The 20,755-nt window shown below is 48.8% G+C and overlaps 6 protein-coding genes across 6 annotated transcripts; all 6 read left to right on the top strand.

Moving 5' to 3' along the window:
* Window positions 1-560: 560 nt before the first annotated feature.
* On the top strand, window positions 561-2,087 carry BKA55DRAFT_499342 (uncharacterized protein; the record flags this gene model as incomplete). The annotated part of the gene is made up of 5 exons (XM_046186647.1): window positions 561-866; window positions 941-1,017; window positions 1,064-1,093; window positions 1,147-1,623; window positions 1,682-2,087. 5 exons carry the CDS (start codon window positions 561-563, stop codon window positions 2,085-2,087), a joined length of 1,296 nt encoding a protein of 431 aa, XP_046055364.1.
* Window positions 2,088-2,870: 783 nt separating this feature from the next.
* BKA55DRAFT_184653 (uncharacterized protein) lies at window positions 2,871-3,903 on the top strand. The gene has a single exon (XM_046185054.1). It carries the CDS (start codon window positions 2,962-2,964, stop codon window positions 3,685-3,687), a length of 726 nt encoding a protein of 241 aa, XP_046055363.1. The 5' UTR covers window positions 2,871-2,961; the 3' UTR covers window positions 3,688-3,903.
* A 473-nt stretch (window positions 3,904-4,376) lies between these two features.
* On the top strand, window positions 4,377-5,067 carry BKA55DRAFT_555984 (uncharacterized protein). Its single transcript, XM_046191668.1, has one exon. The coding sequence runs from the start codon at window positions 4,852-4,854 to the stop codon at window positions 5,011-5,013; it is 162 nt and encodes a 53-aa protein (XP_046055362.1). The 5' UTR covers window positions 4,377-4,851; the 3' UTR covers window positions 5,014-5,067.
* A 2,982-nt stretch (window positions 5,068-8,049) lies between these two features.
* Window positions 8,050-10,118, top strand: BKA55DRAFT_184587 (uncharacterized protein). The gene is made up of 3 exons (XM_046185053.1): window positions 8,050-8,396; window positions 8,445-9,721; window positions 9,770-10,118. The coding sequence occupies exons 1-3, from the start codon at window positions 8,144-8,146 to the stop codon at window positions 10,067-10,069; spliced, it is 1,830 nt and encodes a 609-aa protein (XP_046055361.1). The 5' UTR covers window positions 8,050-8,143; the 3' UTR covers window positions 10,070-10,118.
* A 3,966-nt stretch (window positions 10,119-14,084) lies between these two features.
* Window positions 14,085-14,579, top strand: BKA55DRAFT_555977 (uncharacterized protein; the record flags this gene model as incomplete). Its single annotated transcript, XM_046191667.1, has 1 exon — window positions 14,085-14,579. A coding segment is annotated over exon 1 (301 nt), but the record flags the coding sequence as incomplete, so codon positions are not given.
* An 886-nt stretch (window positions 14,580-15,465) lies between these two features.
* On the top strand, window positions 15,466-19,786 carry BKA55DRAFT_589916 (uncharacterized protein; the record flags this gene model as incomplete). The annotated part of the gene is made up of 6 exons (XM_046195015.1): window positions 15,466-17,612; window positions 17,693-17,756; window positions 18,636-18,715; window positions 18,752-19,235; window positions 19,323-19,491; window positions 19,551-19,786. The coding sequence occupies 6 exons, from the start codon at window positions 15,466-15,468 to the stop codon at window positions 19,784-19,786; spliced, it is 3,180 nt and encodes a 1,059-aa protein (XP_046055359.1).
* Between the last annotated feature and the right edge of the window lie 969 nt (window positions 19,787-20,755).

Raw genomic sequence — 20,755 nt, 5'->3', positions numbered from 1 at the left:
ATATTGACATGTGCAAATGTCGGAGACCACTACTGAAAGACTCCTAGTTAACACTTCTGTTCCCTCTGCTATTGCTATTGGATACCTTCGCTATTCCCTCCTCACTTCCGGTCGACCGCCAGTAAGTGAGCATAGGTAGAAACAGAGCTTGCCAAACTGTTTGTTGTCATTTGAGTTGTCGGGTCGTCAGCTTATCCACCTCAACTGCATAACAACAATTATAGCAAACACCATTGCTAGACATCGGCATAGTTGCGTCAGCCTCAAAACTTCTTCTGTCTCACACAATCATTTCATGAGCTACTTACAACTTTTGCTGTACTATGTATAACAGCAGCCTTTGCCAACGCCCCTCATCTGATAGGGCCAGTGGGGTTCTGCATCATGGATCTAGCACGTTTAAAACACTCCCAACTCGGGTTGAAAGCCGCACTTCTTACAAGGGTTCCATAAATATGTACACATTCCTTTCCTCGCTCTCGTAGATCTTGCTTCTCCTTTGTCTTTTGAGTTGCTTCCCCTCTCTCGGCAACTCTGAAAGAGAGCTTATCAACACCACCATGGATGCAGCAAAGCCAAGCTTGAAGGCCTCAGCGTCTGAGAGCCTTCACTCAGAGTTGTTGACCAGTTTTGCACCCACTTCTTGGTCAGGCCCAATCATTCTTGGGGCACTTCTTGGTTATGTCGCACTCTGTTCTCTTTTGCGTTTCTCCAGAATCAATTCGCTTCGATCCAAGTTGGGGTTTCACGACCGTGCCTCATTGAGTCGCATGACAAATCAAGATGCATTTCAAGTTGTTCAGAATATCGCAAGATTCGAGTTCCCATTATTCTATGACCTTGCGGTTCGATTGGCTCTATTTGAGGTACGTTCAACTAACTACTAGTTACCGAGTTAGTGTCAACACATAGCTTGTATGTTAACGACATCAATACATAGACATATGCTGTTCAACCCGTCGCTCATGTTCTCTACGGCGGCAGCGATTTAGCTAACCGAAAGAAAGCGCCTAAGAGGTAATAAATACCTTTACTACTTGTAACTTCTACTAACAAATACTAGATATGCAGATACTGAAGCCGTCTATGTCTGGTGAGTTTACTTGAATTTTCATTAATCGGTTATCAAGACTGACATGATGACAGTTTCGCAAACTTCCCTCCCACGTCGCCTATTCTTCATAAAGCGGTTGCGCGCACAAACTTTCTTCACGCTCCGTATATCAAGAGCGGCAAGATTAAGCAAGAAGATTTGCTCTATGTGCTTTACGCCTCTTTTGCTGAGCCTGTTCGGTTCCTCAACATCTATGAGTACCGCAAACTCACCGACATGGAAGTTGCTAGCCTGTCAACTCTGTGGAAATATGTTGCCGACATGATGGACATTGACTACAAGACTGTGCTCGGGAAGAATGAGTGGACGGATGGTCTTGAATTCTTTGAGGACATGACATGCTTTGGAGGAGACTACGAGGACAAATATTTGCGCCCTACGCCGGAAATCCAGAAGCTAGGCCATGTGTTGATGGAGATGTTGTTGGATTCGTATCCCAAGATTGCTTCTCCCCTTGGGTATCCGGCAGCTTGTGTTCTCATGGGATCTCGCTTGAGACGAGCATTTGGGTAAGTTTCAGATTCATGCTATTTCCATCTTTTCCACAGCATACTTACATAAAACCAGATTCCCAGAGCCAGGGTTGGCTGTTACGGTTCTGACATACAGCCTCTTGCTTGTTCGAAAACTCATCGTCCGCTATCTCTGCCCCCCTCGCTTGGCACCCTCCATATACCTTTCCGATCCTGACGAGCAGACCGGGCGCATCAAGTCATATCACTACATGAAAGAGCCGTTCTATGTCCCTCCCACCTTCTGGCAACGTTGGAACCCCGAAGCATGCATCACATGGCTCTCTGGTGGATTACTTCCCGGCGATGGTGGGCCTAGTATGAAGTCCGAAGGTTTCCTCTTTGAGGATTTGGGTCCTGATAAGGTTGTTGGCAAAGGTGTTGAAGAGACGAAGGGTTTTGAAGAAATTGTGAAGACGAAAGCGTTTGCGGGTTGTCCTTATAAGTCATCGGAGAACTAGACTGTTTCTTGGCGTGGTTCGAGGGAGGTATGTAATGGATGACATGGTAGATCATGCTCTTAGCATCCATTGGTTGTATATACAGATGGTATCCTAGCCTGGGCAGCTTTCAGCGATCTTAGGAAATATCCACCAGCTTGCTCCAGATAGTTTTTGAGTTGGGTAACCTATTGAACTCGGGGTTTCTTTCAGTACTTGCTTAGCTCTACTAACGTTTCGCAAATTATAGCATGAGGTTAGATGATTCGATACTTCTAAACTGAGGCCTCTATCCACTCCCTCGTTGCCATAGTTTCATTCAAACTTTCACCCGCCATAATTCAACTTCAATCGTTCCTCAGCCAGAGCCGTTATTTTTCCAATCCAGAGCTTTCCTATCATCTCAACGCATTCAATACTCCACTAAAGCCAGACCATTTTATGGCCTTCGTATTGTCCATAAAGAGGAAGAAAATAGCTCTAACGCCGTGCAACCTTAGGGTAGTTGTGTATCCAATTGGCGTCTTACGTCACTCTATCGCAAAGTCCAAGTAGAGAGCATAACGTTTGTCCAAGAATCAATTCTCGTATTCCGCATTTGGAAATAGGAAAAAGGCACGGAACTATCGACGGGAATCTGATCGGCATTTCCCCGCTGACTGCAGGTAACCGCATGCTAGGCACCAAAAGCAGATCACATGACGTAGTTGGCATCCATCGCCACCCTCTTATTCAGACAACGTCTCATCACACTCAATGTTTTAGGACAAGTACTTGACAAGATTCAAAAACTTCGGGTAACACGAAATCTTACCTTGGAAGAACACAAGCCGCCGGAAAACAGGAGAGTCAGCCATACACCTCCACACAGGGACAACGTCCAGGACTCACCAACATGCCTCCAATTCCTATTCACACCTCAAGCCCTATCACGGCTGCAAAGGCGTCAGGAATCACTCCAAAAACGGCGCCCTCAGACGATTCAGAGGCACCAGCTCAAGCACCAGCAAGCAATGAAGTGCCGACTTCCACTTACCCGGCAGCTCAGCCAGGCGCTCGTCCGTCTATGCCAGCTCCAACTGGGGCATCTCAACCTTCCGCCAACATCCAGCCAACTCCAACACGGGCAGTTGTAGATTCGAGCCCTCCAGCCCCGCAACCGGGAGCTGTACCGGAGCCGCATAACGGAGCATATTTACCACCACCTCCAAAGACTGGCGAGACTATGCGCGAGACACAGACACAGTTTACACCAGCACAGATGCCCTATGCACCTATATCCAGTGGGTCGGAGTTCGCCGCTACTCGTTCAGCGACGACCACAGCTCCTGTTCCTGGCCCGTTCCCGATGGCTGGCCTAGGCCCGACGGCCGTGCCAGGCGGAGGCTCCGGAAGCGACTTTTCTCATCCACCTGGTTATCACCAAAACGTGCATGCGTCCGAGTTCTCCAGTGCTCAGCGTGCGGCTCACGAAGCATCAGTTGCACATGAGCGCAGGCCATCTCTGGTAGGAGACGATGAGGAAGGAGTCTGGTCGGCCGCCAAGAAGTGGGCTTCGGCTGCAGGCGAGAGTCTTGCTGCAGCTGAGCATGAAGTGTGGAAGAGGATCAACAAGGAGTAACTGTTGCATCGCGCAAGCAGCAACCAACAGCACAGGCTAAGGTAGGGAACACAAGACCGGTTCGGCATGATAGGGCTATGACCGGGACATGATAACATTAACGTTTCCCTGAGAGTTTGTTAAATATATTAATGTTTTAAGGGGATCGGACCCGTTGTGGGCGATGTTTCTGCTGTTCTATTTCCAGAAGCTCCAAGCGCTGGGGGATAGACGGAAACGTTGTGACAGATACAGAGGCCTTCCAGAAGTTATTCTTTCCAGGGTGTTAGGTATGTAACGTAGCAAGAAAATGAAAGAAGTTCATTGCGGGGAGATTAAAGTGTCGCAATTGGTTCATGTTGTCCATTTTGAGAGAATTGACAAGGCTTGAATCATGCTCACTCCCAAAAGGTGGTGGTGTAATTTCCCATTTGAGTAGTGATTCAGGAACGGATGTATGAGACCCTGGCCACAAAACGGCCTTACCGGGCGACCCATAGAAGAATTATGGAACGCTTGAAGAAGATGCAGAAAGAAATTCTGTTGGAGTTAGTGCACGGCAGATTATCCTGTAACTTCCTGTTTACGATACAGCTTATCTCGAAGCGGAAACGGGCAGAGCATCCTCTAGCCGTCCTGAGGTTGACGGCCGCAGGGTGCAGCACATCCAGGAAGATCAAGATCACGATATCGTCACTATCAGAGCATCTAAACAAACCTTCAACAGCTTGAGCATTGACGTGTTTATAAACGATTATGCAAGTCTATTGTTGTCGCGTCAATTGACAGCCTCGTTTATGTCCCAAGCAGTCGGGCGTCAACCCAAGTCTATGGAAGAAACCACCGTGCTCACTGTGGAGAGCTATCATAGCTCAGGCACAAGCTCAGGCACGGAAAACTCAAGAAACAGTTCGTAACATACTGACAAATAGATGACGCGTTGCGCTGGAATAAATTGTTGCGCGTAAAAGTGAATATGCGAATGAGACTCTACAGAAGGTCCCTCCCTACATGCCTAGCTATGGATATGAGACGAGGGGAAGCACTGGTCGGATGATATGGATGCAAAGGAAAACAACGGAGTCTCAAGGCGATGTAACAGTATCAACTGGGCTATTCCCTGACCCCTAGAGAGGATCCGGCACTTGTTGTGAGATGTGAAGATGATCTGAAGGCTTGTCGAAGATGGGGGTTTCTATACAAATCGTGACAATAGCGGATTCCTCTTCTATGAAGGAATCGTGGTGTCGTTCGACGTTCAGGCGTATCGACTATGGTAGGAACGGATCTTCAGGTGTAGCAAATTTAGTAGTAGAGCTGAAGAATAGACTAAAACATTCGAGATGAAAACAAATCGAGATCGGTTGCGGACTGAGCGATAGACTGTCAAGATGAAAGGACTGGCTGTTTGGAGATGCTCTTGTCTAAGAGAAAGTGAACGCCATCTGCTATTCATAGCCTAAATGATCCACAACAATTAATTGAAATCCACTATCTAAATGTGCTCAGACGGATTGAGCTCTGACGTGGTCCTCGCCTAATCGACTCGCCTGTAAGATGTGGCTTTCCAGGCGCAAAGGCGCTGTTGGTGAGCTTGTTCCAGTGAGCTTCTAGTGGGCTGTGGGTGTTTAAACATGAGCCACGAAATCAGTCTGTGGGTTTTAAGTGGACATTGTTCGACGTATCAGTGGACCTCATCCATCTACCCCTGGTCTTGACACAGATCTGAGACACGCCGGTCTCCCTGCTAGCAGCTGAGACATGTCAGTGATATCCAATCAGATACCCTGAATAACGGCTTCTACGCCAAAACGGTAGGAACAAGATACTCGTCCCGCTTCTTGCCCCAGACCCCTGTCCCGCCACTGCAAATCAGATGGCTTTCCGTGACCCACTCTCTTACAACTTCAAACACGCGCTTGTCCTCATCTTGCTACGCTTGCAACCTCTGCCTTGGCTCTCCAGCGCATCTCGGATGTGATCACAGCACCTCGATAAACATCAGCCAAGAGAACGGAAATAGTAGCCTCAGCTATGCTTCTGTGTCTCAGTCGAATATACCCTCCATCAGCCTAGCGGGAGGAGATCGAGAGCCTCAAAGTTACTTTAAATTGGATAACTCATAATTCAGTCTATATCAGCGCCTGAGGATATAGATGCTACAGGTCGACTGTGCGTGTGATTCGCTCTCCGCCTCTACAATGTCACACCTGCTTTCGAAATCGACTGGCTAAGCCCAGAATTCAGGGCGCATCGCCTGCTGTCTCGATGCGAATGGTGTTGCTTTGTCCCAAGCAAGATGCATGCTGAGCCACCAGTCTGCCGATGACCTATCATTCAAGAAAAACACCGACATTGCCGTGAGAAGTTGCCGCTTTGCTTATACGGCTGCCTCCGACTTTGCTACCTCAGAAAGCGATCAAATCTTCCGTCAAGCTCCTTAAGGGACAACCGCCATACGATGATGACAAAAGTACTGGCATCTCGCCATCTAGGTGCCCCTCATGCGGGGGATCAGAGGATGGGGTTTTTGACATATGTACGATATTGCCATATTGCCGTGATTGCAGATATATCGAGAGGTCTGCGCTCAGGCGGTAGGCGATCCCGCTGCAACTCGGTTCGGTTCCTGGATTGACTTGATCGAGCAATTAGCCTTAACATCCGGGCTTTAGCGGTTTCAACTGTTGTGAAAAATAGCATACTGCATCTGCTATACCCTGGCCTGTCTCGACTCTAGAGGGTATCGTCCCTCTTCCGGGGTTGGAAGGGGGCGTGCCGGCCGATTTTTGGGGGCGTGTCGAGAAGAACGGCCGAGGTGAGGCATCAAGTTATCGCACCCAAGGTCTGGGTGTCGGTCAACAGATGTGGCGTGTCTACAGCTTGAATCCGCTGTCGTCGGAAGTTTTGTCAACCCCAGACGGGTCTAACGTGGCTCAGTTTGAGTCGACACACTGAATTTCGACCTCGTCGACTCACTAGCCCGCCCGTCCATCCACACGTCCCTCGTCGCCTCTTGTTTCTTCAGAGGATGAGACAAGCCACCTCCGTCGAGTTGCTGTTGTGCAGCCCGACTGGACGGTCCAGTGGCCCGATCGAGCCCCTTGTCGATACACTCTTGAAGCCTGCGCCACTCTTGGTCGTCTTGGAGTCGGTTTGGAATCATCAATTGGTATTATACAGGACCATCGTCTTGCAGCTTCATCTTCCACGGTTGCCTCTCGATATCGTTGTTATCCTCTTCACGCCCTCTTACAGGATCTAACTTTCTTTTAGTACAACTTCTAGCCCTGCTGACTGGAAGCTGTGGCCTTATTGTCCCTAGTCCGGGGTCATGAGAATCCCTGCATGTACCCCTGTCCTCTAGCTCCACCGGCTTCTCAACTTCCTTGACTCTTACTGACGAACTTTCCTACTGTACTCGCAACCTGCTAGGCCCCATCCTATCCCAGCAGCGCTGCGACTCTGTTTTGCACTGGATAGCCCCCTCCTCTGCTATGTATCCGCTTTCTCTTGTACCAGCTCATAGATCGGTCTGTGTTGCGTGTTGGAATCCACTCGGTACAGCCCCTCCCGTCTATCCAAACCTCTCCCCTGGTGACCGTCCCTGACTTGCGGAGCTTCCTTGCCTCCATGGATGATGCCTCTTGCCCATCGTACACGTCTTCTCTTATACCTCCAGGTTCCGGCTCCGCTACCCTTTCGCTTCTTCCGCAAACCTACCAGCTCATTAACTTTGTTCGTCCATTTTGTCTCCAGTCATTCCTTAACACAAAAACTTGCATGTCATCAAACCGTATAATATAGCAAGCCCACCCACCGCTATCCAAGTCTAGCTATCCTTTCCTTCATATACAGGGCTTAAACCAACTACGCCACTTTCCTTTACAAAAGACAAACAACCGATTCACTCTCTACGCGTCAGTCTCCGCTGTCATCAGTCCAAGGGATCCTGTTTACTCGATAGTACATATTACTATACCCTAACCGCCTGACATCCCCAAATCGACTGTGATCGTTCCTTACAACACATCCATTCCTTACAACGCATGTCGACTGCCCGGAAATTACTCCCACATTCGACTTGGCCATTGCTCTCTTAGTTGACCAGGTAAGCTCGAGATGTCCCGCGGCACTCCCGAAGATCCAGATATGATGTGGACCTGGGCTTGCCAGTTTACCATGATCGTCCACCATCTCATCGAGGATTCATGCTGACACCACCCTGCCCTTGCCAGATAGATTCTGCATAATAGTTTAACGGCTCGCTCCTGTAAGGACTCTTGGGTTCCTGCTTTTACCACCACCCTACCTGTATGCTTCATACTTTCTTGTCCTTCCTTTAAGCCATATGCACAAAATACTTACAGTTTATCCACGCAGCAACACCAAAGTTGACACAACTTTTCTTTTCTATCTGTGATAGTATTTATACAGCTGGCTTGCATACCTATCTAGGCCTACGCCTATAATCAACATGAACTCAAACGAATTTACCGAAAACGAATCCGTGCTGGGCTCGGACGAGATGTGGTCAACACCGGCCACTCAGTCTAAGCCTCGCCCTATGCCTATCTATCAAGGATTCTCTTTCTGCGGTGCCGAGAACTTCTCATCAGTACCATCTTGGGACTCATCTTCAGTTTCATTCCAGCAAACCCCCAGTGAGACTATGTCACGTCCTGGATCTATGCATCAAGACTTTTACCCTCCTACAACTATGGATAACTGTAAGTAAAATTGAGCCTCATGATATCACTCAAACTAATTTGAATCAGCGTCGTGGATGGAAAAGCCAGTCGAAGATCAATTTGATCTTCATGGCATGGACTACGACATGACCATGGGAATGAGCTCTTTTACAGCTGATGAAGCCATCCCTGTTCTTGACCTGAAGCAGGGAACACTTGTCGAGGAAGATCTGATGGCCATTGATGATGGTTCAAAGCAGCGTCGAATGTCCGGTTCTTCCTTTTCGATGTCCACTTCTGGAGCCTTCTCCGACATGCCTCTCGATGACTTCTCGGCAGCGCTCTCTGAGGCGCCCTCCTTCAGCTCTGAGTATCCGCCTCCTTCTAACCGCACTTCTATGATGTCTTCCACCCAGCTTTCGCCCGTTGCCTCGCCGCGAATGACTCCTCAGTCGAGAACCGACCTCGTGAGGACTCAGAGTCGTGGCCGCGGTGCCTCTCCTTCTCCTCGACCCAGCAATATACGATCTGCTCCCTACACCGTCGAGGGGCCAAGACTCAAGCGATGGTCTACCGGTACTTACAACACCTCGGCGAGCCGCAAGCCTGCCCAGTACGTTTACCATGCTTGCCCGGATGTCTACAACAGCCACCAGCACATGTACTCCGGCCACTCCTCTCCCGCCATCGGTGCCGCTCCTCTGCCTCTCAACTACGGCAACCTCCAGGCCATGCAGCAAGCACCCTTCGTTGTTCCCAGCACTCCCGTCTACCAGAGAAACAGCATGCTGCTTCCGACCCAGCTTCCATCTCAGATGGCCCAGCAGCAGCCCTGGCAGACCGACGTCAACCATTTTGCCCCGCCTCAGCCCCTTCTATCTCATGGTCTTTTCAGAATGCTTCAGAGCAACGGAGACGCCGCTTGCCTCAACGGTCATTACACCGACCTTTCTGACCCTCCTGAGCTGTATGCTGCTCTCCGAGAAGAGCAGATCCCTCCACCTCCTGAGGACATGAACCCCGAGGATCCCGATATGATTCCCCGCGAGCAGGAGTTGCGATTTGAGGGCGACCTTTACACCCCTAGATGGGTTCGAGGTCACGGCAACAAGCGAGAGGGCTGGTGTGGAATCTGCAAGCCTGGACGATGGCTCGTGCTGAAGAACTCTGCCTTCTGGTATGACAAGTCTTTCTCTCACGGTATTAGCGCCGCCACCGGAAGTTCGTTCCAGGAACCCCAACAGAAGCGACGCATGGATGGAAACCCTGATGTTTGGGAGGGTCTTTGTGGTAGCTGCGAGCAGTGGATTGCACTTGTCAGCAGCAAGAAGAAGGGAACCACTTGGTTTAGACACGCGTACAAAGTAAGTCGGACGAATCCACCAAAAAGGGCATTCACTAACAATATCTAGTGTCACACTCACCTCAAGGTGAAAGACACACCCAAGCGTCGCCGTGAAAGCAGCAACGCCAGGGCGCTGGCCATGTCGACCATGGCCAAGCCCAAGACTGAAGTTCAACAGCAACGACCCATGACGCCCCAGATGCCTGTCTCCTCGATGGAGCTTGCCACTACGCCTAGACCCTCTACTATGTCCCAGATCACGTCTCACCCTCAAGTCACCTCTGTTCTCGCTCCTCAGGAGCACTACACTATTGATCCGATGTCTGGAAACGTCCTTACGACTGAACCATTTCCGAACATGATTTAACTCGATACGACTCTGCTTTTTACAGTTTAGACTTTTTCCTTTTGATTTCCGCCGTATCACGACAGCACATGTATTGTCGTGGATGGCACCACACTCGTTACGTTACGAAAAGATCTTGAGATGATGTTTGATACCAGTTGAAGCCAGGGACAAGGTTGTTGATCCCTGAGCTTAAAGTTTTCTGTTTAATTTCTGTTTCTTGTCTTGCCTCTGAGGGCTCGCTTATGTTGTTTAGGAGGAGGAAACGCCCAGCTTCGAGTATGGGATAACCACGTGGACGAGGCCATCCCATACTCGAAGCTAGGGGAAACTTGGGAAAAGTACATGTCAGAAAGGGAACCTGGGAAAAAAGTGGAGGATCCACTATATCATTTTTTACTTCTTCTTTTATTATCTTCTTTTTCTTTCTTTTTCTACATCTGCTCACTTTGAGAGATACCCAGGAGTTTTTGCTTTTGCTGCACTAGATAGAATAGTCGGTTTAGGATTAGGAGCCTTCCCATGGGGAAGAGCCTGATGAATGAAACGAGCAAGATGGACGATGCTGCTGGCCAGTCGAAGTCAAAGGCATGGATTTACATAGACAGAAATAGCTACGCAACGGTCACCCAATATCACTGTTATTGATTTTGCACTCTCCATCTTGCCTGCACCTTGGCTCATATGAGTGGCGGAGACTTCTGCTCCGTACTTGACAGTGAAAAACGGAAGTCTTCGTGAAACGCCTTATGAAAAGGATCGTCGGATCCGTTTTGTTTCGAGGGCAAAAAACACGATGTGACATGAATTAATTACAGCACAAGGACTGGCTTGTCAGCCCATTGCAACTATGCAATGTTGCTTTGCAGAAGGAAAAGTGGCACCGCGAGGGGCTGGAACGATGCTCGGCGGTTCTTGATAGGGCATTATTCGTCTTGGAGGAAGAGAGAGTAGCAGTACAAGTTGATTATATTAAGATCAAGGATCTTTTGGCCAGGGGAGATCGGCAAGCTTTCTGCCAGTCCCAGGGGAGTACTGTAACGCTGGGGAGAATGTTTGGTGTTTTCCGTTATATCGTTAATTGGACAAGATCTTGAATATCCAAGGCTGACAAGCCTGTGAGCGGGAAGCGGAGATCCCTTGTTGATCGTGCCAACAGTCTAGTCAAGGCAGCCAGATTCCGTTTCAGGAACTCATATGCGAGCCTTAGGAGGGGACTTTGCAGAAATTGGTATGTGCTAACATCCAATTGCCTTGCTTGAAACTACCAAGCACAAGCAAGGTAGGCGAATTGGGTGTTATTTCTTAACAGATTTCTTGTAATATTATACTGAAGTTAAGCGAGAAGAGGCACAGTTTGATGTATTAAGGAGACGGAAGATATCGTCACATGTTGTTTCTGCTATTGACGTGAGAGCATCAGGATCAGTCACGGCTTTGACTTGGCATGCTCTGATGCAGGTACCCGAGGCCCGAGAAGAGCCAGGGCCATGAACCCAGTGTTTGTAATGGAAACATAATACAGCGTTAATTAACTGGTATTCTCAGACGGAACAATTCGGTGTAGATTTCGTAACTTGGCCGACGGAACACAACACGTGCGTGGGTCTCTCAATAATTCACTCTTCGCTTCTGAAACGTACTTTACCTTTGAACCCTGAACTGCTGGTTAAACTTTTGTCAAGTCATCTTTCACTTTGCGGGGACAAACGAAGCGAGACTGGGTTGGGAATTGAACAACGCATCGTCGACGAGCAAGGCCATTCCCGGCAATCAACAAGCATTTTATCCTTGTAATTAATAGAGTTTCTGTATTGAGGCAAAAGAGGTGTTGACAAGAGAAAGAGTGACAGGACTCTCGATCGTGGGGGTGTGAATCGAGTAGAGACGAAACAAATGCTTAATCTCCCATATTCATGCGTTGGCGGAGGAGACTCCGGATGGGGCCGGTTCGGGGAGCGGCATCCGGATGGAGGAAACGTTTAAGCCGGCCGGGGGCGAATAAAGCTGACAGACGGTTGTGGTATAGTGTCGTATAAGGCAGTTGTGTTATACGGGGGTTATGTTCATCAGGGTGATGTGAAGTGCAAAGACCATATACACAAAATATGTTATACCTACTGCAGGCATCGGTGCACGTTTGTTCGGATGGAGAGGACAGACTTGGCTCTCGGTAGATGTTTACGGCAGACTCCGTCCAGGTCACGATAACCTCGCTTGTAAAGAGACTATGATCAATTAAGAAACTGACAAATATATGTGTAAGATGCCCACCAAGTATGAAATCTCGTGACACAAAGCAAAAAGCACGAGAAAATACTTAGAGGTGATAAATTATATACATGTTAGAACACATGAGGACGATAATAGTAAAATGGCTATGAATATAGTTGGAATGTCCAGTGGAATGGAAATGCAAGCACTTAAAACCCCGGTCGAGAAAAGTCTATTTACAGAAGACACACACCATCTTGTCGATCGTGGGCGGCCAATCATGAGCCGTTGTGGTTCTTCACCTTACCATCTGGCTGGAATTGATAGCGGGTTCTCTGTGAGAGGCACGTGAAAGTCACATAAACTTCAGAGAACATGTATAAAAGACAAATGCCGACTGATGTCGTAGAGTCAAGTTGCATACGGATTGTGATTGTGTCTGAGAAAGTGGTGAGTAACATCTATGAAACCCTCAAAACCTCCAAAGTTTCATTGTGATTGATTGCTGAGCCAACACTTCCGCGCCCGTTATAGGAGTGTCCATAGTTTACTCCTATTGAGTTTGTTACTATCCGCAGACTTTACCGTTCGATCCGTCCCGTTCAAACCTTAACAAAGAACGTTGCTGGTATCATGACTCTTAGCAGCATGTTGGCTCTAAGATGCAGCCATGAGAATTGTTGAGTCAATGTCTCACTCATCATCAATTACATGTGAAGTTGAAGGCAAGGCAGACAGACAGTGGTATGTCCATACAAATCCCCGATGAATATTGAGCCACCTCAGGCTGTTGCTGTTCGACGAAACAGGAGAACTGAGCAGACATTATTGCATCATATGACCGTATTCTATTAATAAAGTCATTGGAGGAATAACTTGAGTACCATAGCTATGAAGCTTAAAAAGAAAACATTGGCAACCTATAAAGTCGCCGGCTCCCCGACTAGTATGAGAGAGCCCCGACAACCAGGCAATGATGACGAGTGCAAGGCCACCAGACCATGTATATTTACCAATATGCTTTTCTTAATTACTGACAAGCCTCAATATGTGACGTGATACACGACCTGTTTCTCAAGCAACGTCTGGACCTGATGCTCACGTCTCAAGATAGGCTTGCCTTGTTGATTATTACCCTTTCAAGACATGCGGCTGAATCAGTTTTCTATGGCTGACAGTTGACGAGAGCCGATGATGACAAAGTGGTGAGCTGATTGTGGTTTCGGAAACTTGTCGGTTGGCTGTCAGCAGTCGGTGAGAGATGCAGTTACAGGGTGTTTGTATCCATGGTTGGAGAAGCGCAGTCAGTTGCCTTTTACATACATGCATCCATCCGTGTCTTGAAGGGGAAACTTGTCCTTATCATAATCATGATCATGATCAGTCAACACGGCGTTCCGCGGATTTATATACTATCGAAGCATATCGGGATATATCGCCTATTCCAGGTAGTTAATTATCTATGACGGGAGTCATAGCGTGCAACCATCATGAGATAGTTTTATTACAACTCCTTCAGCTGCTGAGCTCATCACAACTCAAGAGTAACCAGTCACAGTTTACTTTAGAGAATAGCAACTCGCAATGACAGAATCAACGGCTATCGCGTTGGATACCTAAATAGTTGGTGTTTTTGTTATCTTCTCAGCTCACGAGCTCAGCCGTTGGCTTCGGGCAATGCCTCTTCTAGTCTAGGTCTGTTCCAGCGGTTGGCTAGCAGAGGCCCGTAGCGCACTGAAGCCCCCTGAAGAGCTTTGCCCGCGGTTGCCCAACAACGGCTAAGTTGAGGAGGAAGAGGAGCTGATGCGCCACCAAGCCTACGATCTCGAAGTTGTAGATTCATTTTAATAAATGTTCATAGCTTTTATTTGCTCAGCCCTATCTGGTTCTTGTATTTGTCTCCCAGTTGTTTTTGTTTTCTATCCTTCTATACAGCCAGATATATACAGTAGTTCTGCAAACAGCTCAGCAGCTCAACTGCAGAGTTCAGCTCAGGTGAAGGTTGTAAATAGGAAGGTCGGGCACGTACTGTATCCACTGCATCTGTCCCGTGCAGTCTTATCCTATCCAATCCATCCAATCCATTCCCATCGAGAATTTACCGACTCGAAGCGAACAAACGAACGGACCGCTTCAACCTTCTTCTGCCTAAACTGAAGAGGGTACCTTCGACGCCGGCACCCGCAAGATCACGACATCACCGCATACGAGAGTTGAGAAGGAGAGGACTCGAGACGGAACGACACAAGACGAGGCGAGACGAGACGAGACGAACCTACGAACCGATGAAATAACTCTGTTTAATGGAACTCGAGGTATGGATAATCCGTCATTCTATTATCTGTCTTTAGTTCTGCATCTGTTCAGCTCTGGCCTCGGTATCCCCATCAACATGCAGCTCCATCATCCCACTCAACAATCATCCTCTATCTCCATTGACAACGAGACAAGATACAAGATACAAGCCAAGTCTCAATCTCTAGACTCAAACGATCCATCCTTCTTTCTTTCTATTTATTCTTTTACTCTGGCGTCATTTGGCGGGGTTTCTATTTTTCTCCCTGCTTTACTTGTCGTCTCCCTTTCTTTAACCTGGTCTCTCTTCCCTGCCCCTCCTCTTTTTTTATCGGGGCTTACCTATCCATCCCGTATTCCATTCCGACTTCATTCCTCCCTTTGCACCACATTTACTCTTTTTATCATCAGTGGCTTACAATCATGCTTGTCCAAGCAAAACAGTCTTAGACCTTAATGCCTTTCTTCCGTCCTTCCATGATCGTTTACGACCTTGTATAATGACCCACGAGCACCGACCGACCTGCGACATCTAAATAGACTTTCTCTCTCTATCTCTCTCTACCCGTCACAGCCTGCCCACGCCGAGCTCGACATTCTACCTTACACAATCTCGATCAACGAACTGCAATCTTTCAACCTTGTTTTCTTATTTCAAATATCTTTCAGTTCGATTCTTCAGTCTTTTGCATAAACTTTAGCTCCTGCTAGTGCTCTACTACGGCAACGTGACCGACCGTGCACATCACCAACCTCGAACTCGAAGCATCCCCTCGGCCTGCAACTGAGCTGGCCTTTATGATAAGCAATTAGAGTTGCTATGAGCGGGGATCAACTGGCTTCAAGGCAAGCTCAATTCACAACATTGCCCAATTCTTCCCCTTATCATCAACAGTTCTATCATCAACATGGCATCCGTATCAAATTCACTGACCAATCCGGGGTTGTACAGTTTTGCCAATTCGAGCTACCGCCCTCCAACTTCTGCAGAAACACCTATCTCCGACGCCTTTTCCAGTCCCGTTTTCGAAACCCCCAAACCCGGGCAAGGTTCAGTCACCGACGCCGGGGGTTGGACTCCGCATTTTGCTGAAGAATATTCCGTGTTCAACTCGACTCCTGGAAACCTCCGTGGATCTCAAAATTCTTTCGTTGACTTTCGTGCCGACACGCCTTCTAGCAAGCACAAGAGGCTACTATCCACCGACACTTTTGCTGCTGAAATTGCAACTCATGTGAATCACTTCTCCAACCGAAATCTACCACTGCCGCCGGTCGAGCCCTCACGTCGCTTGGCCTCGTCCCCGAACTCAGTAACCGTACCCCAAGAATATATAACCGATACAACGCCCCTGCCCAGTCCTGATCCGGCCAAGCACCCTCAATCCTCCAAGAAGGCTAGGAAAGCCGGAGTTCAGGGTGAAGAGCCTTCGCAGACAGCGACACCCCCGCCCACTGGACGTAGGGGAGCGCGGAAGCTCGCCGACAAGCTCAATATGCAAAATGATCAGTACTTCGGCCAGCCCGACTTTACTGGCAACTCTCAACAACAACAGCAACATGATATTGCTGCCTTGATGGCTTCCTCTGGTGACATGTTTGCATATCCCATGACAGCACCTGCTGCCACACCCAACACTTTCTGGGATCCTTCAATGGGTATGGACTTTGACTTTAGTGCATCGCCTTCCAATGTCTTTCAGACAACGCCTGTTCAGCATGGTCATCACCGCCACACAGGTTCCTTTGACTGGAACAGCGAGGTGCCACTCTTTCAAGACCCTAATGCACCTTTCGCTTCAGCAGGTTCAGATCCAATGCAAACAATGCAACGTGACCGTCCTCTTGCCCCGAAGCCTATGAGCTCGGCATCTGCTACAACTGCAGCAAGCGCTGCCATGTCTGCTGCCCTTTCCGCTCCTCTAGATGACCCTTTTGGACTTGGACAGTCCATGAATGGAGTAAACCCCGGATTGCTGTTTGAACCTCCACACAATTCTGTTTTGGATAACCCTGCTCTCATCCCAGTGACACAGGCTGGCTCCGCTGAAGCCACGATTTTCCAATCGAGGTCAAGAACACCTCTAGGTGAAAACATCCGGCAATCAACGAGCATGAAGGACTTGAGGGCTACTAAGGTACCGGATCGTGCACTTGCACCATCCCCCGTCAAGGCAAACCCTCGACCTGGAATGGGTAGGAGTTTTAGCGAGAACCGTGGCAAAAGAGCCCAGCCGCAGAACCGACCTGTGCTACCCAAACTTGCACCGGCCCGGCCAGTCTCACAAGCCAGCAACGGGTCCAATAGCGACAGTGCACCCCCCAACCGGCCTATAGCCAAACCAACTGGAAGACTGTCTCCAATGAAGAGCCAGCACCGTCTTTCAGGCTTGGCCTCTATCCCTGAAGGGCCAGCACTTCAACACCAACCCACTCGAACAGCTGTGAAATTCACCATCGACTCGAGGGGCAGAGCCCGCGCAGAGACAACGATCGTACCTAATGAGTGGGACTGGGAGCCCAGTGCTAATCATCCGGGACTCATTCGAGATAGGAGTCGAACACCGCGAGAGTTGGGTCCTTCTGACGATGACGAATCATCCTCTGACGACGAGCCCATAATTATTCCTAGCAGGAACAACTCGTTCAATGCGTCCTTTGCGTTACCTGATCCCCTGAGACCAGTTGGGTCCATCTTTCACTCTTCACGACGTAGTGTTAGCGACAGAAGCACGAGTAGTATACATGATACTATAGGAGGATCGCAACATGATGCAGACAGCGAGAATGAGACGATGATGTATGAGCGCAAGGACAAGATCGGAGATGCTGCCAGCGAGCTTCGTAAGGTCATGGAAGATCGAAGAAAGCGATCAAATCCAATGGGACAAGGAGGACAACACCGTTCGTTCCAAGGCGGCCACTTTGGTCCTTTTCGAGGTGATAGCAACTCGCCGTCGACCCTTACCGAGTCAAGCCTTATAACAGACAGACACGTTAGATGTCTCTGTAGCCGAAAGGGGGCTGACGAGGGGGACGGCTTCATGATCCAGTGGTAAGTTTTGCCCAGCTTCTAGCCGCCAGAGCAAATGACTGTTGACGGTTTAACATGAACGGAGCTGACACCCAATATAGCGAGTCCTGTGAAATGTGGCTCCACGGAAAGTGTATCAATCTCAACCTCAGGACTCGACCAAGAGTATATATCTGCTCATTCTGTGCTAACACACCGAACATGCGAGGAGGCCGGATGCGAGATACGGGACGTGGAAGCTTGACGGGAGCTGTACCTGTAGCGTCTCCATTGGCGAGCAAATCATTTAGGGCGTTTCGATAAGGCAACAGGTTGTATGAGCATTTCTTGAAGGAGTAGACTGGATGACAGGAGTACTGGATAACGGCATGCTTTTGATCGAGTACATAAACATTGGCATTTCAGACAAAAATACTACATGCAGGGCTGAACAATCCGCAGATGTTTAGAAGAGGACCTAAGTGAGCACATGCATCGGGGTTGTGTAGGAGCTAACACGGCAAACAAATAGTCCACGCGTGTGACAGTTACAACAGGAATAGTCAGGAATCTTAGCTATGATCGAGTCTTCGAAACATGGAGAACTCCAGAGCTTCCGATTACTACCCAAAATGATCTTGACCTCTTCTCTCGTTGGCCAATGCCGTGAATGCCCACTTCCATTAGCTCTGCCGTAAGGCCCGAGCGGGCCACTCAATCAAGAGCTGGCCTGCGGAGCTTATGCCCTCCGATCTCGGAATGGCGGGGAAGAATGTTGGTGATGCGGGGCAGCAACGGAGGTTCAGAAAACAAGCTCCAACAGTCGATTCTTCTCTTTCTCTTCTTTTTCCTCTCTTTATCAATTAACTCAACAGCTTCAAGTACAATTCAAAATGGCGGAACACAACATTGTCGTGCTGGCTGGTGACCACTGCGGTCCCGAGGTATGTCGCTTTAGAGCTGAAAGCTCGTACGTCTGCTAACTACGAACAGGTTGTTGCTGAGGGCATTCGGGTAAGAAAAACATGTGCGACAGCTCACGGAAAGAGCGCAATGACTAACTAGTCAATCAGGTTCTCAAGACTCTTGAGGAGAACAAGCCCAGCGTTGGCAAGTTCAACCTCCAGAACCATCTCATGGGTGGTGTAAGTCCTGAGCTCACATTGCATGCACACACCCAGAGCTGACATTCTCTCTCAGTGCTCCATCGATGCCAACGGTACCCCTCTCACCGACGAGACCCTCGCCGCCGCAAAGGGCGCCGACGCCGTCCTCCTCGGCTCAATCGGCGGCCCCGAATGGGGCACCGGCGCTGTCCGACCCGAGCAAGGCCTTCTGAAGCTTCGCAAGGAGATGGGCACATACGGCAACCTGCGACCTTGTTTCTTCGCTTCCGACTCTCTGGTCGACGCCTCTCCCCTCAAGGCCTCCGTATGCCGCGGCACAGACTTTGTCATTGTCCGTGAACTCACAGGTGGTATTTACTTTGGCGAGCGCAAGGAGGACGATGGTTCCGGCTCAGCATGGGACACTGAACCTTACTCCCGTGCTGAGGTTGAGCGTGTTGCCCGTCTGGCTGGATTCCTTGCCCGTGGTCGCGGTGATAAGAAGGTGTGGTCTCTTGACAAGGCTAATGTGCTTGCGACAAGTCGCCTGTGGCGAAAGGTCATGTCGGAGACGTTTGAGAAGGAGTTCCCTGATCTCAAGGTCGAGCACCAGTTGATTGATAGTGCTGCTATGATCATGGTGAAGAACCCTACTGGCCTTAACGGTGTCGTTGTGACGAGCAACCTGTTTGGTGATATCATCAGTGATGAGGCTAGTGTTATCCCTGGTAGCATTGGCCTTCTGCCCAGTGCTAGCCTGAGCGGTATTCCTGATGGAAAGGGCAAATGTAACGGTATCTACGAGCCCATCCACGGTGAGTGATCTCTTATTCTCCTGTTCTGTTGAATTTGGAAAGTTGATTGAGTTAACTAGGTTCCGCCCCTGATATCTCTGGCAAGGGTATTGTTAACCCCATCGGTACGATCCTGTCCGTTGCCATGCTCCTCCGATACTCTCTCAACCTGCCTGAGGAGGCCAAGGCTGTCGAGGAGGCTGTCCGTGTGGCTCTGGATGGTGGTCTGCGCACGAAGGACCTGGGTGGTAACGCTACCACAAAGGAGGTTGGTGATGCTGTTGTTGAGGAGCTGAAGAAGATTCTCAAGGCTTAAGGGGTGTTGTCTGATTGGTGTGGTTTGCTACTGAGGATGTTACCTTAGTGGTTGTGGCTTGAAAGCTTCAATATGCACTGGGTTTAAAAGCGATATGTTTGTGGTTGGAAAACATGATGGAAGCCTAAGATTGCATTTGTCTCATGATATGGCATGGCGATGGCTTATGAATACAAGACAGCAAAATGATACCAAAATTATGGTCATGAGGTTCACACATAGAGTAGCACAGAAGGTGGAGGATGGTTACCCTGGAGAGGTGATATTGAGCAGGGTGGAATATGACCCGAATATATGGACATAAAGTCATGGCTAAGGTGATTCCGGTGGAAGACGTAATTGAAGTAAAATTTCCAATGAAACGTCGAGAAACCAAGGATGTTCTTTGATGTGCTGGAAGCTCACCAGCGAGGAAGCATCAAGATGCACAGGTGTGTAGGAGGTCCAATAGGGTAACATCCGACCAGAAGTTTGAGTACTTCTTAGCAAGTCAGTCAAGTTTATGACAACGCCCAGGCTGTAGGGCTTTGCTAAGCCTTGGATATGCATACATCACGAGTTTTCTGATGCTGTTCAATGGGTGGTAAGGCAGGCATGCATATTGTAAGCAGAATACAGGCCATTTACCCATAGTCAATCGTGATGAGTCCTTGCCCAGTTTTAAACTACCCATGTAAATCAACTATTTTCTTACGGCCATGTGGTTATGCAGTAACAAGTTTCCACGTGCAGCTAGTTCATATCCTTGCTCTGTGTAAGTCTGCTGCACTTGGTGCGTTTATTCATTGCTAACACCAACACGAGGTTTGCTTTTACATTGGGGTCCAAAGCGCAACCATTTCTCGGAACGGAAACTACCGAAAGAAGCAGAGAAGTAAGAAGCTCTTGGTCCTACGGGAGGCATGCACAGCGGTGGGAGATAGAGTCAGCGAAATTTTTTTACCTAATGTTTAGCAAGGTAGCAAACAT

Source organism: Fusarium redolens, assembly GCF_020744475.1.
Source record: "Fusarium redolens strain MPI-CAGE-AT-0023 chromosome Unknown BKA55scaffold_2, whole genome shotgun sequence".
NCBI lineage: Eukaryota > Fungi > Ascomycota > Sordariomycetes > Hypocreales > Nectriaceae > Fusarium > Fusarium redolens.
The sequence above is the reverse complement of the archived record's forward strand: the minus strand, read 5'-3'. Positions and strand labels throughout refer to the sequence as shown.

Excerpts from the sequence above, each read along its gene's own strand:
- BKA55DRAFT_184653 (XM_046185054.1), top strand. The coding sequence starts at position 2,962 with ATGCCTCCAATTCCTATTCACACCTCAAGCCCTATCACGGCTGCAAAG.
- BKA55DRAFT_555984 (XM_046191668.1), top strand. The coding sequence starts at position 4,852 with ATGGGGGTTTCTATACAAATCGTGACAATAGCGGATTCCTCTTCTATG.
- BKA55DRAFT_184587 (XM_046185053.1), top strand. The coding sequence starts at position 8,144 with ATGAACTCAAACGAATTTACCGAAAACGAATCCGTGCTGGGCTCGGAC. Across the intron at positions 8,397-8,444 it reads TCCTACAACTATGGATAACT|CGTCGTGGATGGAAAAGCCA; the intron begins GTAAGTAAAATT and ends AATTTGAATCAG. Across the intron at positions 9,722-9,769 it reads GGTTTAGACACGCGTACAAA|TGTCACACTCACCTCAAGGT; the intron begins GTAAGTCGGACG and ends AACAATATCTAG.